This window comes from Nerophis ophidion, linkage group LG05 (assembly GCF_033978795.1).
Source record: "Nerophis ophidion isolate RoL-2023_Sa linkage group LG05, RoL_Noph_v1.0, whole genome shotgun sequence".
Classification (NCBI taxonomy): Eukaryota; Metazoa; Chordata; class Actinopteri; order Syngnathiformes; family Syngnathidae; genus Nerophis; species Nerophis ophidion.
This window is the reverse complement of record NC_084615.1, coordinates 72,447,990-72,466,115: the sequence shown is the minus strand read 5'-3', so window position 1 is coordinate 72,466,115 and position 18,126 is coordinate 72,447,990. Positions and strand designations below refer to the sequence as shown.

Below are 18,126 nucleotides of genomic sequence, written 5' to 3'. Positions count from 1 at the left end.
ATTGACGAGCCCCACGTGCTGCTCTTCAAAGACAGCTACCACAACCTGCGTCTGTCCATCCACGACATGCCCCAAGCCCACTGGAGGAGCAAGCTGCTCGCCGGCTACCAGGTGTGTAGTATGTGCAGAATGTCAACTGGGATGTTTAGTCGGAGTGCCAACTTCAACATAAATGAACACTCAAGTCACTCACTTGAAGGAAATGAAGTTTCTGCTTTATCATCCACACCAGCAGCTTTCACCTTAAACATGCAAATTATCTCCCATTACATTATGTAAAATAGCACTAGCCTTAAATTCCATAAATCACACTTACTGGCCATAAACACTTTCGCTTCCTTACCCAGTTTTACTTTTCAAGGTATTATGCTTTCCCTGAATCATTACGGGAAGGCTCACTAGGACACAAATATTTTCTATGCAGATGTTATGCTCCTTCAATGATTCAGTTTCACTTTTTATCTGAATTCCTGGTGTGCGTATCCCGTTTTTAAAATGAATTAATCAATCAATCAATGTTTATTTATATAGGCCTAAATCACAAGTGTCTCAAAGGGCTACACAAACCACAACGACATTCTTAGTACAGAGCCCACATAAGGGCAAGGAAAAACTCACACCCAGTGGGACGTCGGTGACAGTGACAATGATAATGAGAAACCTTGGAGAGGACCGCATATGTGGGCAATGGATGTCGAGCGGGTCTAACATGATATTGTGAAAGTCCAATCCATAGTGGATCTAACATAACGGTGAGCGTCCAGTCCAAAGTGGATCCAATATAGTATCAATCAATCAAACAATCAATGTTTACTTATATAGCCCTAAATCACTAGTATCTCAAAGGGCTGCACAAACCACAACACAAACCACTACGACATCCTCGGTAGGCCCACATAAGGGCAAGGAAAACTCACACCCAGTGGGACGTCGGTGACAATGATGACTATGAGAACCTTGGAGAGGAGGAAAGCAATGGATGTCGAGCGGGTCTAACATGTGAAAGTTCAATCCATAATGGATCCAACACAGTCGCAAGAGTCCAGTCCAAAGCGGATCCAACACAGCAGCGAGAGTCCCGTTCACAGCGGAGCCAGCAGGAAACCATCCCAAGCGGAGGCGGATCAGCAGCGCAGAGATGTCCCCAGCCGATACACAGGCAAGCAGCACATGGCCACCGGATCGGACCGGACCCCCTCCACAAGGGAGAGTGGGACATAGGAGAAAAAGTAAAGAAACGGCAGATCAACTGGTCTCAAAAGGGAGTCTATTTAAAGGCTAGAGTATACAAATAAGTTTTAAGGTGAGACTTAAATGCTTCTACTGAGGTGGCATCTCGAACTGTTACCGGGAGGGTATTCCAGAGTACTGGAGCCCGAAATGAAAACGCTCTATAGCTCGCAGACTTTTTTTGGGCTTTGGGAATCACTAATAAGCCGGAGTCCTTTGAACGCAGATTTCTTGCCGGGACATATACAATCGGCAAGATAGGATGGAGCTAGACCGTGTAGTATTTTATACGTAAGTAGTAAAACCTTAATGTCACATCTTAAGTGCACAGGAAGCCAGTGCAGGTGAGCCAGTACAGGCGTAATGTGATCAAACTTTCTTGTTCTTGTCAAAAGTCTAGCAGCCGCATTTTGTACCAACTGTAATCTATATAGTAGCGATAGTCCCATCCATATTGGAGCCAGCAGGAAACCATCCCAAGCGGAGGCTGATCACCAGCGCAGTGATGTCCCCAACCGATACACAGGCAAGCGGTCCATCCTGGCTCCCGACTCTGGACAGCCAGTACTTCATCCATGGCCACCGGACCGGACCCCCACCACAAGGGAGGGGGGGACATAGGAGAAAGAGAAAAGAAATGGCGGTTCAACTCGTCTAAAAAGGGGGTCTATTTAAAGGCTAGAGTATACAAATTAGTTTTATGATGAGACTTAAATGCTTCTACTGAGGTAGCATCTCGAATACTGGAGCCCGGATGGAAAACTGGTAAAAACTGCTTGTCCTCAAATTTCCTCCAGATGAATTCAAACAATGGCAGCACGGTGGTGGTAGTGGGGTTAGTGCATGTGCCTCACAACACAAAGGTACAGAGTAGTCCTGAGTTCAATCCCGGGCTCGGGATCTTTCCGTGACGAGTTTGCATGTTTTCCCCGTGACTGCGTGGGTTCTCTGTGGGTATTCTGGCTTCCTCCCACCTCTAAAGACATGCACCTGGGGATAGGTTGGTTGGCAACTCTAAATCGGACCTAGTGTGTGAATGTGAGTGTGAATGTTGTCTGTCTAGCTGTGTTGGCCCTGCGATGAGGTGGCGACTTGTCCAGGGTGTACACCACCTTCCGCCCGAATGGAGCTGAGATAGGCTCCAGCACCCTCCGCGACCCCAAAAGGGACAAGCGGTAGAAAATGAATGGTTGGATGAATTCAAATAAAACAAAAACTCTGATAATTGTTCCCGATTAAAAGATCCCACTGATCAAGAACTCCCTTGGTGCTCTGGGTGCATCTGTTCAAAAGCAGCCTCAGAAACCTTGGGGTTGTGTTGGATCAGTCCAGGTCTTTGGAGGGTCACTGCCGTCAACTGACCAAAAACTGTTTTTATCATCTCAGAAATATTTCTAAAGTGAGAAATTTGTAGTCAAAATCGGATCCCGAAATGATTCATGTATTCATTTCGTCTCGTATTGACTATTGCAATTCTCTTTTCGCTCTCTTCAACAAGTCAACGCTAAAGAGACCTTAGACCGGGGGTGTCCAAGTGCGGCCCGCAGCTAATTGTTTACCGGCCCGCCAAACATTCTGCAAAAATTGCAAAATTGATAGTTTTGCAAAAATATAAAATAAAACATTTTAAAAAAGTGGAATGAGGTGAAATCTAATGAGGAAAAGTGGCAATGTTGACACAAAGCTGCCATGCAGGCAGTTTTTTTTTTTTTAGATTTTGTGTTTATTTTCTTTTTTTTCCATTGCTCAAAAAAAAAAAGACAAAAAGATCTATGTTATAATGAATTATTACTTGAAAATTTTTACTTTAAAATGTTTTATGTAGAAAAAATATTGCATTTGTGTGGGTGGGATATAAAAACATCAAAGTTGACAAAAGAGCATAAAACAAACAAAATAATAGTTAAAATCAACAAATATATCGTAAGTTGACCTTGAAATTTAAGTGTTAAAAGTAAAAAAAAAAAACTAATAAAAATGCATTACTTTATGAGTGGGGAACCTTTCGGATCTCAAATGTATTTAGTGGGATTTTATTTAACTTTTCACTGTGATTTCTCAAAAATATTAATTAATTAAAATCAATGGTGTCCTGCATTATTGATCTTTGAGGGCTTTAATTGCTAAATAAAGGAACTCTCCTGAAGGAATCAATAAAGTACTATCTATCTATCTAAATAATGCATATTTCAGTTTTAATATAAAAAACAAAGTTGTCTTTGACAGAAAAGGCATAAAACCTTATTTGTTTTACTTGATATCCACCTCAAGTTGATATAGAGATTTACTGTAAGCATTAAATAAAAAATAATAATAATAATTTGACTTATTTTTATCATTTTAGTGACTGAGACCCTCTATGCTCCCCAAGAGCCCTAAGGATAAAAAAAAAAAATCCATATATTTTGTTATGGTTTGAAAATGAAAAATATCAAAATGGTCCCCGCATGCTTAAATTTTTCCGTGTGCGGCCCTCTGTGGAAAAAGTTTGGACACCCCTGCCTTAGACTGTACAAACTGCGGGTGCCAGACTTTTGACCGGTGCACCCAGAACAGCCCACATCACCCCCGTTTTATCCAGTCTTCATTGGCTTCCAGTTAAATTCCGCATTGAGTTTAAGATTTTAGTCCTGACATTCAGTGTTTTGCATGTTGGGGCCCCTCAGTACATCTCTGACTTGCTATGGCCCTACTCTTCAGGGCGCAGCCTCCGGTCTTCAGGCCAGGGTCTTCTAAAGATCCCAAAAACAAATTTTAAAACCTGTGGAAACTTGGCATTACAGCCTATAGCTCCCAGACTCGTCCGGCAGAGATGATACTAGTAAAAAAAAATCACTTTATTTGTCACCATGGAGGCGAGGATTAGTGATTTCGAAGTGGCTTAAACAAAGCCGCTTACTAGCTAGCCATGTTTCAAAGCACATCTTCCTAAGGGTTTTTCAGTGTTACAACTTCCCCTTTAGCTTTAGTTTTTAAGCCACAATGCGTCCATTCCCCCTTTTCTGTCTACCCACTGTCTGCTTGTAAGTACTCTGTGAGTGTGCGCTGCCGAACATGCTCCTCTGCTTGTAAAACCAGCAATGACACCACGTGACAATGACACGTCGTTATGCCTTTGAAAAAAAAAGATATGGCGAACCGGTACTTTTCAAACAGAGTATAGTGCTGTTTTTGATTCATTAGTATCGCGACACCATACTTGTACCGGTATACCGTACAACCCTACGCTATAGACTGTTGAGTTTTTTGCTCTAAAACCGAGACTAGCAAAAACAAAAGTATGGTATGGAGTGTCGTGTGTCCATGTAACAATAAAAGAAGGGATCTAGTTGTCGTTTTAACGAGCTGTTTTATTCACTTCAAGTGCTAATTGGTAGCCTTAGGCCAGGGGTGCCCCTTACGTCGATCGCGAGCTACCAGTCGACCGCGGGGGGTGTGTCAGTCGATCTCCAGCCAGGCTTTTAAAAAAAGTAGACCTAAAAATTAGTGACCATCAATCTTCACCACTTAAATGACATTCACGGTACCGGAGGGTCTTGTGAGATGACGCTGGCTGCTGCAAGATCATTATTATGAAAATATGACCGAGAGGAAGGCGAGAAACACTTTTTATTTCAACAGACTCTCGCGCCGTACCTTCCGTCAAAACTCTAAAGGCTGACTGCACATTTCCTATCTTCACAATAAAAGCCCTGCTTCATGCTGCCTGCGCTAACTAAATACAGAGTCTCGGAAAACTGGCGTGCATACCCGTACATATCTCAACATGGAGGGCAGAGAAGAGCTTCATTTCATAAAGAGAGGTAAAACAAAACTAGTGAAAAGAAAGGAAAAATGCTAAATAAATAATGTCACAATGTTGGACGAGCAGAAATGCACAGATCCATGTTTGTTTACAGCAGAAGTCCCTGTTTCTTCTTCTTCAACTTCCGTTTACGGTATGTGCTCCGCATGTCAAAATAAAGTAATTCAATTTAAGGTGTGATGCATAAAAATGCACGTCATAATCTGATCTTTTTTTCAGGGTCCATGTACACAATAACATTCTGATCTGAGTTATGATCAGATTAAATACATTTTGCCCATGTACTGATTCCGATCTTTTATCTTAAGCTCCAGCAGTCTTCCCATCCCGATAATGAGACCACTACACTGCTTAGTTATTACTGTTGCTTTCATGGGAGCAGATTCTTTAGCATGCAAGGATCATTATCCTTAATGGTGGTGGCTACAGTCCAGTGTAGGTCTCACTTGGTAGGATATGTACAGTGAGCGGGACATAATCAGCTCAGAAAGCGTAAGAACAAGTATATACATTTGATTATTTAAAATCCGGGGATGTGGTGGGGTGAGGGTGTTAGGCTAGGGTGGTAGTTGCCTGGAGTTGTACTTTTAGTGCGGTTTTGAAGGAGGATAGAGATGCACTTTCTTTTACACCTGTTGGGAGTGCATAGAAGGAGAATGAGTTAAAGACTTTTGTTAGATCAGAATCTAGGTTTGATGTGGTTTGTGGAGCTCCCCCTGGTGTTGTGGTTATGGCGATCATTTACGTTAAGGAAGTAGTTTGACATGTACTTCGGTATCAAGGAGGTGTAGCGAATTTTATCGACTAAGCTCAGTGCAAGTGGTTTTACTCTGTCCTCCACCCTGAGCCAGCCCACTTTGGAGAAGTGGGTTGGAGTGAGGTGTGATCTGGGGTGGAGGTCTAAAAGTAACCTAACTAGCTTGTTCTGGGATGTTTGAAATCTAGGTTTGAGGGTTTTTGAGGTGCTGGGGTGCCAGGAGGTGCAAGCGTAATCGAGAAAGGGTTGAATGAGAGTTCCTGCTAGAATATTCAAGGTTCTTTTGTTGACCAGAGAGAAGATTATGTAAAGAAATCTTGTTCGTTGGTTGACATTTTCGATTACCTTGGTTGGCATTTTATGACAGGGAAGATTAGCCTCTAGAATGGAACCTAGGTTGGTGACCTCATCTTTCCTGATGATAACAATGTCACCCACTTTAATAGAGAAGTCACTGACTTTCTTAAGGTTGATTCGTGACCCAAAAAGAATGGATTCCATGTTACCCAAATGTATGGATAACTTGTTGTCAGCGAGCCAGGTGCAAATTCTACAGACTTCGGCACTGAGGATTTTTTCCACCTGTCTCTTGTCCCTGTCGGATACCAGCAGGGCCGAGTCATCCACTAACAGGAACAATTCACATTGTTTACGTATATTAGGAACAGTAAAGGCCCTAATATACTGCCTTGGGGGACTCCACAGCTTACTGAGTGGGGGCGGACTGGGTGCAGTTCACCTCTACGACTTGTTTCCTCCCCTCCAAGTAAGATTGCATCCAGCTTAATGAGGTTTTATCAAATCCGATTGCTCTGAGCTCATCCAACAGTATAGCGTGGTTTACGGTTATCTTCTCTTAATGTAACTATGCATGAGGTACATACTGTACTGTATTTTTCCACAGTCATGCACACTGAGGAACAGTGTGGTTTTCGTCCTGGTCGTGGAACTGTGGACCAGCTCTATACTCTCGGCAGGGTTCTTGAGGGTGCATGGGAGTTTGCCCAACCAGTCTACATGTGCTTTGTGGACTTGGAGAAGGCATTCGACCGTGTCCCTCGGGAAGTCCTGTGGGGAGTGCTCAGAGAGTATGGGGTATCGGACTGTCTTATTGTGGCGGTCCGCTCCCTGTATGATCAGTGCCAGAGCTTGGTCCGCATTGCTGGCAGTAAGTCGGACACATTTCCAGTGAGGGTTGGACTCCGCCAAGGCTGTCCTTTGTCACCGATTCTGTTCATAACTTTTATGGACAGAATTTCTAGGCGCAGTCAAGGCGTTGAGGGGTTCCGGTTTGGTGACCGCAGGATTAGGTCTCTGCTTTTTGCAGATGATGTGGTCCTGATGGCTTCATCAGACCGGGATCTTCAGCTCTTACTGGATCGGTTTGCAGCAGAGTGTGAAGCGACCGGAATGAGAATCAATACCTCCAAGTCCGAGTCCATGGTTCTCGCCCGGAAAAGGGTGGAGTGCCATCTCCGGGTTGGGGAGGAGACCCTGCCCCAAGTGGAGGAGTTCCAGTACTTAGGAGTCTTGTTCACGAGTGGGGGAAGAGTGGATCGTGAGATCGACAGGCGGATCGGTGCGGCGTCTTCAGTAATGCGGACGTTGTATCGATCCGTTGTGTTGAAGAAGGAGCTGAGCCGGAAGGCAAAGCTCTCAATTTACCGGTCGATCTACGTTCCCATCCTCACCTATGGTCATGAGCTTTGGGTCATGACCGAAAGGATAAGATCACGGGTACAAGCGGCCGAAATGAGTTTCCTCCGCCGGGTGGCGGGGCTCTCCCTTAGAGATAGGGTGAGCTCTGCCATCCTGGGAGGAACTCAAAGTAAAGCCGCTGCTCCTCCACATCGAGAGGAGCCAGATGAGGTGGTTCGGGCATCTGGTCAGGATGCCACCCGAACGCCTCCCTAGGGAGGTGTTTAGGGCACGTCCAACCGGTAGGAGGCCACGGGGAAGACCCAGGACACGTTGGGAAGAGCTGGACGAAGTGGCTGGGGAAAGGGAAGTCTGGGTTTCCCTACTTAGGGTGTTGCCCCCGCGACCCGACCTCGGATAAGCGGAAGAAGATGGATGGATGGATGGATGCACACTGTAACAAGTGCTCCTACAAATTTCATATTTAAAGACCAGAATTAAGTTATTTATTGATTTATGGGAGCGCGTAACCACAAAACGCATCATGACCAAACATGGTAAAAAGAGTAGTACAGTGGAACCTGCTTTAGGTTGATCTATTTATATTGACGAGCCATCTAAGTCAACAGAATCATCAAGTGTTGCTATTATTTCATACATAGTGTCCATTTAAGATGGCAACATGTTAGAACACTTTTGTCGACACACAACGCCGATGTGAAATCTGTCCGTTTATATTGACATTGTAGTTGTAGTATTGTGAGTTTCATCATTATCACAGGGATGTTTTTGCAAAAGCAGATTGGTGTTCATGTCCAAATAAATTACAACAAATAAAGAAGGGGTATGAAAAGAACTGCTACACACATTCAAAGTGCCAGCAGAGGACTAAAGGTCATTTCTCCTTCCGCAGTAGACTTGTCAGCCGTTCTTTCATCTCCCTTTCAGCAAACAAAACAATATAATCAAAAATGCACCCATTAAAAATATGCACGGATAAAAGACAAATATGGTTATGGCTATGATTAATTTTTTTCAGACATGTTTAAAAAAATACTTTAAGGAACATCTTGTGGTTACATTTGCACATTTCATCATATCTGAAAAGAAGTAGGAAGAATCAAAGCTTATATTTCAACAAACAGTTGTGACTGTTAGTCTCGTTATGTCTTTTGCAAAAAAAAAGTGGATAATGTTGGGTACGTCAACAACTATCTTCTTTAGACAGTAGGGGTGTGGGAAAAATCGATTCGAATTTGAATCGCGATTCTCACGTTGTGCGATTCAGAATCGATTCTCATTTTTAAAAAATCGATTTTTTGTATTATTTTTTTTAAATCAATCCAACAAAACAATAAACAGCAATACCATAACAATGCAATCCAATTCCAAAACCAAACCTGACCCAGCAACACTCTGCAATAAACAGAGCAATTGAGAGGAGACACAAACACGACACAGAACAAACCAAAAGTAGTGAAACAAAAATTATTATTATCAACAACAGTATCAATATTAGTTATCATTTCAGCATAGCAGTGATTAAAAATCCCTCATTGACATTATAATTAGACATTTATAAAAATGAAAATAAAGAACAATAGTGTCACAGTGGCTTACACTTGCATCGCATCTTGACAACACACTGTGTCCAATATTTTCACAAAAGATCAAATAAGTCATATTTTTGGTTCGTTTAATAGTTAAAACAAATTTTACATTTTTGCAATCATTTGATAAAATGTTGTCCTTTACAATTATAAAAGCTTTTTACAAAAATCTACTACTCTGTTGCATGTCAGCAGACTGGGGTAGATCCTGCTTAACTCCAATGTATTGAATGAACAGACAATCCTTTTGAATCGGGAAAAAAATCGTTTTTGAATCGAGAATCGTGTTGAATTGGAAAAAAAAATTGATTTTGAATCGAATTGTGACCCCAAGAATCGATATTGAATCGGATCGTGGGACACCCAAAGATTCGCAGTCCTATTAGACAGTCAATGACTTTTGAATAATTATTTACCTCACACCCTGCTAAGATGTTTTGGCAGCCATGTTTTTAAACAATATTGAATGAATGTTACAGAAATGTGCTCTGAGCTGGCCGATCATATCACAACATTGCTTCTGATATGTATCACTATTTTTGTTATGTTTTAAATGTTACATTGCTAATAAGTGAAATGTGAATAAATAAAAAGGTTATTGTGAAGACTGTGTGGCATAATGATGCCGGATTTGTTACTCCGAGGATGCGTCGGGCAAGAACACAGCAAAAGGTAAGAGATAAAGGATTTATTAAAGTAATAAAACAGGCTAGAAACAAAACACTGGTGCTAAACAGAAAAGGCAAACACAAAGCGCGAGAATGGATGCTAGGAAAACAAACGGAAACACAAATACTAGGAACGAAGGCACGAAAAGGGAAAACAAAACATTTAGCATGAGAGCTAGGAATAAACTAAGGCAGGGGTGCCCACACTTTTTCTGCAGGCGAGCTACTTTTCAATTGACCAACTCGAGGGGATCTACTTCATTTATATATATCATTTATATTTATTTATTTATGAAAGAGACATTTTTGTAAACAAGTTAAATGTGTTTAATGATAATACAAGCATGTGTAACACATATAGATGTCTTTCTTTCACGAAGACAAGAATATAAGTTGGTGTATTACCTGATTCTGATGACTTGCATTGATTGGAATCAGACAGTAATGATGATAACGCCCACATTTTCAAATGGAGGAGAAAAAAAGTTGTCCTTTCTGTACAATACCACATGAAAGTGGTTGGTTTTTGGCATCTAATTCATCCAGCTTCCATACACTTTACAAGAAAAACATTGGCGGCAAATTCCATAGCTTGCTTGATTGACATTCACGGCACCCGAGGGTCTTGTGAGATGACGCTGGCTGTTGCCAGTTCATTATTATGAAAAAATGACAGAGAGGAAGGCGAGAAACACTTTTTATTTCAACAGACTTTCGCGCTGTCCCTTCCATCAAAACTCTAAAGGCCGACTGCACATTTCCTATCTTCACAATAAAAGCCCTGCTTCATGCTGCCTGCGCTAACAAAATAAGAGTCTCGGAAAGCTGGCGTGCACAAGTGATGTGCACGCCAGCTTTCTGAGGGATCACTTGTGCACGCCAGTTTTCCGAGACTCTGTATTTAGTTAGCGCAGGCAGCATGAAGCAGGGCTTTTATTGTGAAGATAGGAAATGTGCAGTCGGCCTTTAGAGTTTTGACGGAAGGTACGGCGCGAGAGTCTGTTGAAATAAAAAGTGTTTCTCGCCTTCCTCTCGGTCATATTTTAATAGTAATGATCTTGCAGCAGCCAGCGTCATCTCACAAGACCCTCCGGTACCGTGAATGTCATTTAAGTGACGTCTTGGTGAAGATTGATGATCACTAATTCTCAGGTCTATTTTTTTTAAAAGCCTGGCTCGAGATCGACTAACACACCCCCCGCGGTCGACTGGTAGCTCGCGATCGACGTAATGGGCACCCCTGAACTAAGGCGTAGCGTGTAAGCTAGCGAGAATATACATCTAAAGCAGTCGTCACTGTTGCACGAAGGCAAATCAGGATCCGAGAATGAAGAACGAAAAGGGTCGAGCTTATACAAGGCAGTAATCAGAATAGAAACAGGTGTGCGTCGAAAGCAACGGGCAGGTGAAAATCATATGTAACCATGGTGACAGACTAAACAGGAACTAAGGAGTCAAACGTCGGAGAGTAATACAAAAACGGAAACAAAACAACAATCTGTGAAGATCCGAGCAGCGGATCGCAACAGTTATTTTTGATAGCGATATGTATTTTTTTTATCCGAAGATAACAGCGTCCATGTTCAGTAGCTTAATCTATTATATTTACCGGCACTGCCAATACAATTTCACATACGTCATTATGCTCACAGCTTGTTATCTCTACAGCCGTGTAATGATTATTAAAGCTATTATTAGTGTATAGTGGAAGACTGGAGTGTCAAACACGGCTGCCTCATACACGTACACACACGTAACGTGTGCGACATACACAAATGTAGTTCCAGACTTTGTACAAATTGTAACGTTAACTAATGTTTTAAACCTTATTTATCGACAAAACATGAAGTTATTTACTTACAATTGTTTGATTTGGCTCAATTTGGCCTTATGGTACAAACACAAGCCATTAGAACAGGGGTTTCAAACATGCGGGCCAATTGCGGCCCGTGAGACGTTATTTTGCGGCCCGCACCTTAATATGACAATTTAACATTAGCGCGGCCCGCAAGTTTTATATGAACGGCGCTTGCCAGCACTCCCAATTTTCCCTGGAGTCCCCTGAATTTCAGGGCCTCCATTGTCTCGAATTCCTGTCAATTTTCACCCAATCAACGATATTTCGGGTGTGCCATGATGGCACTGTCTTTAGCGCCCTCTACATCCTGTACAAACAGCGTGCAAGCCAAGTTGTATGTTTTATCTGCCTTCTAAATTCACACGCATGAGATTGCAAGACATAGTTGATCAACAGCCATACAGGTCACACTGAGGGTGGTCGTATAAACAACTTTAACACTGTTACAAATATGCGCCACTCCGTGAACCCACACCAAACAAGAATGACAAACACATTTCGGGAGATGATCTGCATCGTAACACAACAAAAACACGACAGAACGAATACCTAGAATCCCATGCAGCCCTAACTCTTCCTGGCTACAATATACACCCCGGCTACAATAAAACCCACCACCGGCCACCCCAGCTACCCTACGTGCGTCGGTTGAGGTGATTGTCGGGAGGTGCACTGAAAATTGGGAGTCTCCCGGAAAAACCGGCACGGTTGGCAAGTATATTGCTAAGGCGGGAAAGCCAATCATAGAAGGTGAATTCATTCAAAAGTGCATGTTGGATTTTTTTTTTAGAAATCTTTTCTTGCGGCCCAGCCTCACCCAGTTTTTGCATCCAGTGGCCCCCAGGTAAATTGAGTTTGAAACCCCTGCTTTAAAACAACATTATTCTCCGTTTTTAATGTGCTCTAATTTTAAATATAATATACACACTATTGTACATGTAGTATGTCACTATATTAATGCAGATTTGGTATATGTTGGGCAAAAAGTGAGCCCGCTTCGCCATAGATCGTATAATAGATGCTCGTTACGCTAAGAAAAGAAGCATTTTGTAATCCAAACTAGAAACACGACAACATTCATACTTACGCAATCCATAAACTCAATTCTGACATCTCTAGGGATGGGCACCGAATCCGGTACTTCTTTGGCACCGATCGAATCCCAACAGTCCTACTTAGCACCGATTCACAAAAATCAAAAACTGCCGCGTTTCAGTACCGGGGATGCACTTAATGTCTCGTCTAGTTGCAGACTCAGACTCTAACTACGGATCGCTGATGCCGGCAGAGCGTTACTGAGTAACAACAAATCTAACGCGTTACTATTTCCAAACCAGTAGTCAGATTAAAGTTTATTGAATCCAAATCACTCTGCGTTACTATTTTATTTTGTTTTATTTTTTGTTTTCCCTTGTAAAAACATATTTTATTTCTTAGACTTAGTCTTCCTTTTTATTGACATTCAAATTTGATCTTTACAGTACAGATAAGAACAACATTTTGTTGCATTAGCTCATGTTAGTGCGGGATAAAAAAGCAATAAGGTGCAGATATAAATGAATAGATTACTGTACAGATAAATATATTGCACTTTTGCATATGCATCCACGTTTATGGATGTATGTTATATCGTCTTTATATTCCAGCGAGTTAATCCATTTTGGGGGGGAATTGAGGGGATAATTATGATGCGTTCAAGAGTCTTACGGCCTGAGGGAAGAAGCTGTTACAGAAATTGGAGGTTCTGCAGGTCCAGCAGTGAAAACAGTCCTTGGTGGGGGTGGGAGGAGTCTCTGCAGATTTGGTTAGCCCTGGTCAGGCAGCGGCTTTTTGCCATCTCCTGGATAGGAAATCGCAAGATATTTTAAAGATAAAAGATGAATAAAGATAGTTAATAAAGATAAGATAAATGTAAAATATATTTTATTTCTTCTTGCGGTCATGGAAAGTGACGTCACATAAGCGACAAGTCATGTTTTCAGCATGTGCGACACCAATACAGAAATACAGTCATTATTTTGAGTTTCTGTCCGTTAAAGACAGCAATATAAATGTTCGCTGTACACTCTGTACCGGAGACAAAGTATTATCCATAGAGATGTCCGATAATGGCTTTTTTGCCAATATTCAATATTCCGATATTGTCCAATTGTTAATTACCGATACCGATATCAACCTATACTGATATATACAGTCGTGGAATTAACACTTTATTATGCCTAATTTTGTTGTGATGCCCCGCTGGATGCATTAAACAATGTAACAAGGTTTTCCAAAATAAATCAACTCAAGTTATGGGAAAAAAATGCCAACATGACACTGCCATATTTATTATTGAAGTCACAAAGTGCATTTTTTTTAACATGCCTCAAAACAGCAGCTTGGAATTTGGGACATGCTCTCTCAGGAGGTTGGTCTTTTAGTCTTTTTACTCTTAAAACCCGAAGTTTAGCTTCTTGTTTAGAGTTTGTTCTTCTATTTATTAAGATTTCAAAACATATTATCGCATAATAAATAATTGGTACCATTTTGAAACATTCAATTGTCATATGAATATAAAAAAATAGTTAACCACCAAACATAAAAACTGAAACTCGTTAAAAATAGCCAGGTGTACATGGGCAAAATGTATTTAATCTGATCATAATTTGGATTAGACTGTTCCTGTCTACATAGCCTCTGAAAAAAATGATCCTATTACGGCATGAATTTTCATGCATCACACCTTAAACCGGAATACTTTACTTTGACATGCGCACAATATACCGTAATAAGAAAGGTTTGTTATTGCTTGTGCTATGGCGCCGTCTTTTGGACGAGTTCGCTCACTGCAGGTGCCGAAGAAACATTAGACTTGTACTGTTAACATGGATTTGTGCATTTCTGCTTGTCCGACGTTATCCCGGTATTCATTTATAATTTTTTCCTTTACTACTTTTGTTTTACCTCTCTTTTCGAAATGAAACTGTCCAGTGCCTTTTGTCGGGTTAAACTTAAAGTACCATGATTGTCGCACACACACGAGGTATGGTGAAATTACCCTCTGCCTTTGACCCATCCCCTTGTTCCACCCCCTGGGAGTTGAGGGGAGCAGTGAGCAGCAGCGGTGGCCACGCTCAGGAATCATTTTGTGGTTGTGGCGCGTCTTTATGTTACAACATTCTCTGCACGTGTTTGAGGCTAGCAGTTAGCACTTGAAGTAGCTGTAGAGTCGTGAATAAAACAGCTTGTTAAGACAACAACTGGATCCCTTTTATTGTCACATGGAGACATGACACTCCACACCACACTTTTGTTTTTGCTCGTCTCGTTTTCAAGCAACCAATTCGACAGCATATAACCCTACGTCTGTACACGTCGAATGGGGGACAAGACAATCCCTTCATTCCATCCATTTTCCATCCATTTTCTACTTATTCCCTTTTTGGGGTCGCTGGCGCCTATCTCAGCTACAATCGGGCAGAAGGCGGGGTACACCCTGGACAAGTCGCCACCTCGTCGCAGGGCCAACACAGATAGACAGACAACATTCACACTCACATTCACACACTAGGGTCAATTTAGTGTTGCCAATCAACCTATCCCCAGGTGCATGTCTTTGGAGGTGGGAGGAAGCCGGAGTACCCGGAGGGAACCCACGCATTCACGGGGAGAACATGCAAACTCCACACAGAAAGATCCCGAGCCTGGATTTGAACCCAGGACTGCAGGAACTTTGTATTGTGAGGCAGACGCACTAACCCCTCTGCCACCGTGAAGCCCTCCCTTCATTCCGAGAATATTAAATTTAGCATCAAAGCATTATTTTAAACCGAATTTCGGAAGATGTGTTTTCATGCAGTGCTATCCGAATGACTATCGGCATAAACCACCCGTCTCGATCGGAATTAAATTTTGACCCGAATGTGTGTGATCGGAACAGAATATTACAAACAGCGTGTTTAAATAAAGCGTTTTTTTTTCCGGTTAGGCTTCGGCTACTGTCAGCAAACTACTGTCAAATCTAAAAAAAACATTATCCTCTTAGTACGGCCCAACTTTGTGAAAGTTGAGGGAGTTGTGTTGCTGTGTGCGGCTTAGAGCGACTACACTGTTGCTCACTGACGTGTAAGGTGTGTGTACTCGCTGCACATTAGAGCTGGGTCGTGTGCAGTAACCCGGCACTGCGAGCTGATTGATTATATCCTGGCTGCTGTGTCCTCAAAGGGAGCTTACATGAAATATGGAAGAGAAATAAATATCTGGGAGCCCACAGCCTGGATCCTGGACGCTGTCCACTTGCACTGCACTGCGGTCCAGTAAGGCTTCTTCAAAGAGGACTAGAAAATGCCCTGGCCGGTAACTTGTAGCAGCACCGTGTCCCTGCGGAGAATGCCGAAGTTGTGCCAAGCAAGCGCAGCGGTAACATTGTACACAGAACAAAAGCTTCCTCTGGACTCAACCTGCTTATTTGGAAGGGTTGCACAGCAGTGCAGTCAAAAAAAAGGCCTTTAGTCCCCCCCCTGAAGGCTTTTGTAAGGTTCACCTGCACCATCTGTCTGGCTGGGTAACAGTGCCCCTGTTTGGTCACTAAAGGTACTGCAGCCCAGCTTTGGTTCTTGCCAGCTGTTAAAGGATGAGTTTAGAGTGCCCTGATTTTTTTCTTTCTTTTTGTTCCCATTTATCTCGGGGGGGATATATGCGTATGAGGCATGAATATGGAGCAACGGAGAGAAAGATGTCGAAATCATGAGCCTTGAATACATTCTAGGAAAAGCACGCCGGTTAAGTAGGGACTTTGCAGCAGAAGCTGCTCCCTGTTCGTGCACTGGAGGGACAAAAGTATTGGAACAATAATAATAATAATAATAACGCAACAATGATTCAGAAATAAATGATTAAATCACTCATAGACTCAAAACATTTTCTTAGCATTGTATTTCACATTCAAATTAATGAATGAACCGCTTTTAATTGCAAATCACTACAAATTAATTAAAGTAAATCTCGTGTCTGTAATCCATCACAAATAATCATCAGACATGATTCAAAATATTGTAGGAGAGTGAACACAAAGTGGTCACCAACTCTAAACATTGAAATTTCTTGCTCAATACTTTTGTCTACTATGGAGCACGGGTCCACAAACTACGGCGGCACAGCCTAAATAGAAAACATGTTTGTTGTTGTTATTGAAATCTGTCCTGTCCAGTTCTCAGGCAAACCATTTTGTTGATATATACAGTATATATATATATATATGTATATATATATATATATACATATATATATATATATACTGTATATATCAACAAAATATATATATATACATATACATATATATATATATATATATATATATATATATATATATACAAACCCCGTTTCCATATGAGTTGATAAATTGTGTTAGATGTAAATATAAACGGAATACAATGATTTGTAAATCATTTTCAACCCATATTCAGTTGAATATGCTACAAAGACAACATGTGAATTATATTTATATAGCGCTTTTTCTCAACTGTCTCAAAGCGCTTTACATAGTAAAACCCAATATCTAAGTTACATTTAAACCACTGTGGGTGGCACTGGGAGCAGGTGGGTAAAGTGTCTTGCCCAAGGACACAACGGCAGTAACTAGGATGGCACAAGCGGGACTCGAACCTGCAACCCTCAAGTTGCTGGCACAGCCATTCTACCAACCTAACATATTTGATGTTCAAACTGATAAACCTTTTTTTTTTTTATTCAAATAGTCATTAACTTTAGAATTTGATGCCAGCACCACGTGACAAAGAAGTTGGGAAAGGTGGCAATAAATACTGATAAAGTTGAGGAATGCTCATCAAACACTTATATGGAACATCCCACAGGTGTGCAGGCTAATTGGGATCAGGTGGGTGCCATGATTGGGTATAAAAGCAGCTTCCATGAAATGCTAAGTAATTCACAAACAAGGATGGGGTGAGGGTCACCACTTTTTAAGCAAATTGTCGAACAGTTTTAGAACAACATTTCTCAACGAGCTATTGCAAGGACTTTAGGGATTTTACCATCTACGGTCCGTAAAATCATCAAAAAGTTCTGAGAATCTGGAGAAATCACTGCACGTAAGCGATGATATTAAGGACTTTTGACCCCTCAGGCGGTACTGCATTAAAAACTGACATCAGTGTGTAAAGGATATCACCACATGGGTTCAGGAACACTTCATTAAACCACTGTCAGTAACTACAGTTGGTCGCTACATTTGTAAGTGCAAGTTAAAACTTTACTATGCAAAGCCAAACCCATTTATCAACAATATTCTGAAACGCCGCCGGCTTGGCTGGGCCCGAGCTCACCTAAGATGGACTGATGCAAAGTGGAAAAGTGTTCTGTGGTCTGACGAGTCCATATTTCAAATCATATTTGGAAACAGAGGACGTGGTGTCCTCCGGAACAAAGAGGAAAATAACCATTTGGATTGTTATAGGTGCAAAGCATCTGTGATGGTAAGGAAGTGCATTAGTGCCCAAGGCATGGATAACTTACACATCTGTGAAGGCACCATTAATGTTGAAAGGTCCATACAGGTT

The 18,126-nt window shown here is 41.7% G+C and overlaps 1 protein-coding gene across 4 annotated transcripts in view; it reads left to right on the top strand.

The window, feature by feature from the left end:
• Window positions 1-18,126, top strand: part of unc5a (unc-5 netrin receptor A) — a 618,101-nt gene that overhangs the window by 586,055 nt on the left and 13,920 nt on the right. For all 4 annotated transcript variants that reach the window (XR_009806956.1, XM_061901967.1, XM_061901966.1 and 1 more), the window contains one exon: window positions 1-111. This exon is cut by the window's left edge and continues 39 nt beyond it. Coding sequence is in view for 3 of the 4 variants with exons in the window: in XM_061901967.1 (XP_061757951.1) it covers window positions 1-111 (111 nt within the window). In the remaining variant the exon portion in view is untranslated. The remainder of the gene's footprint in view (window positions 112-18,126) is intronic.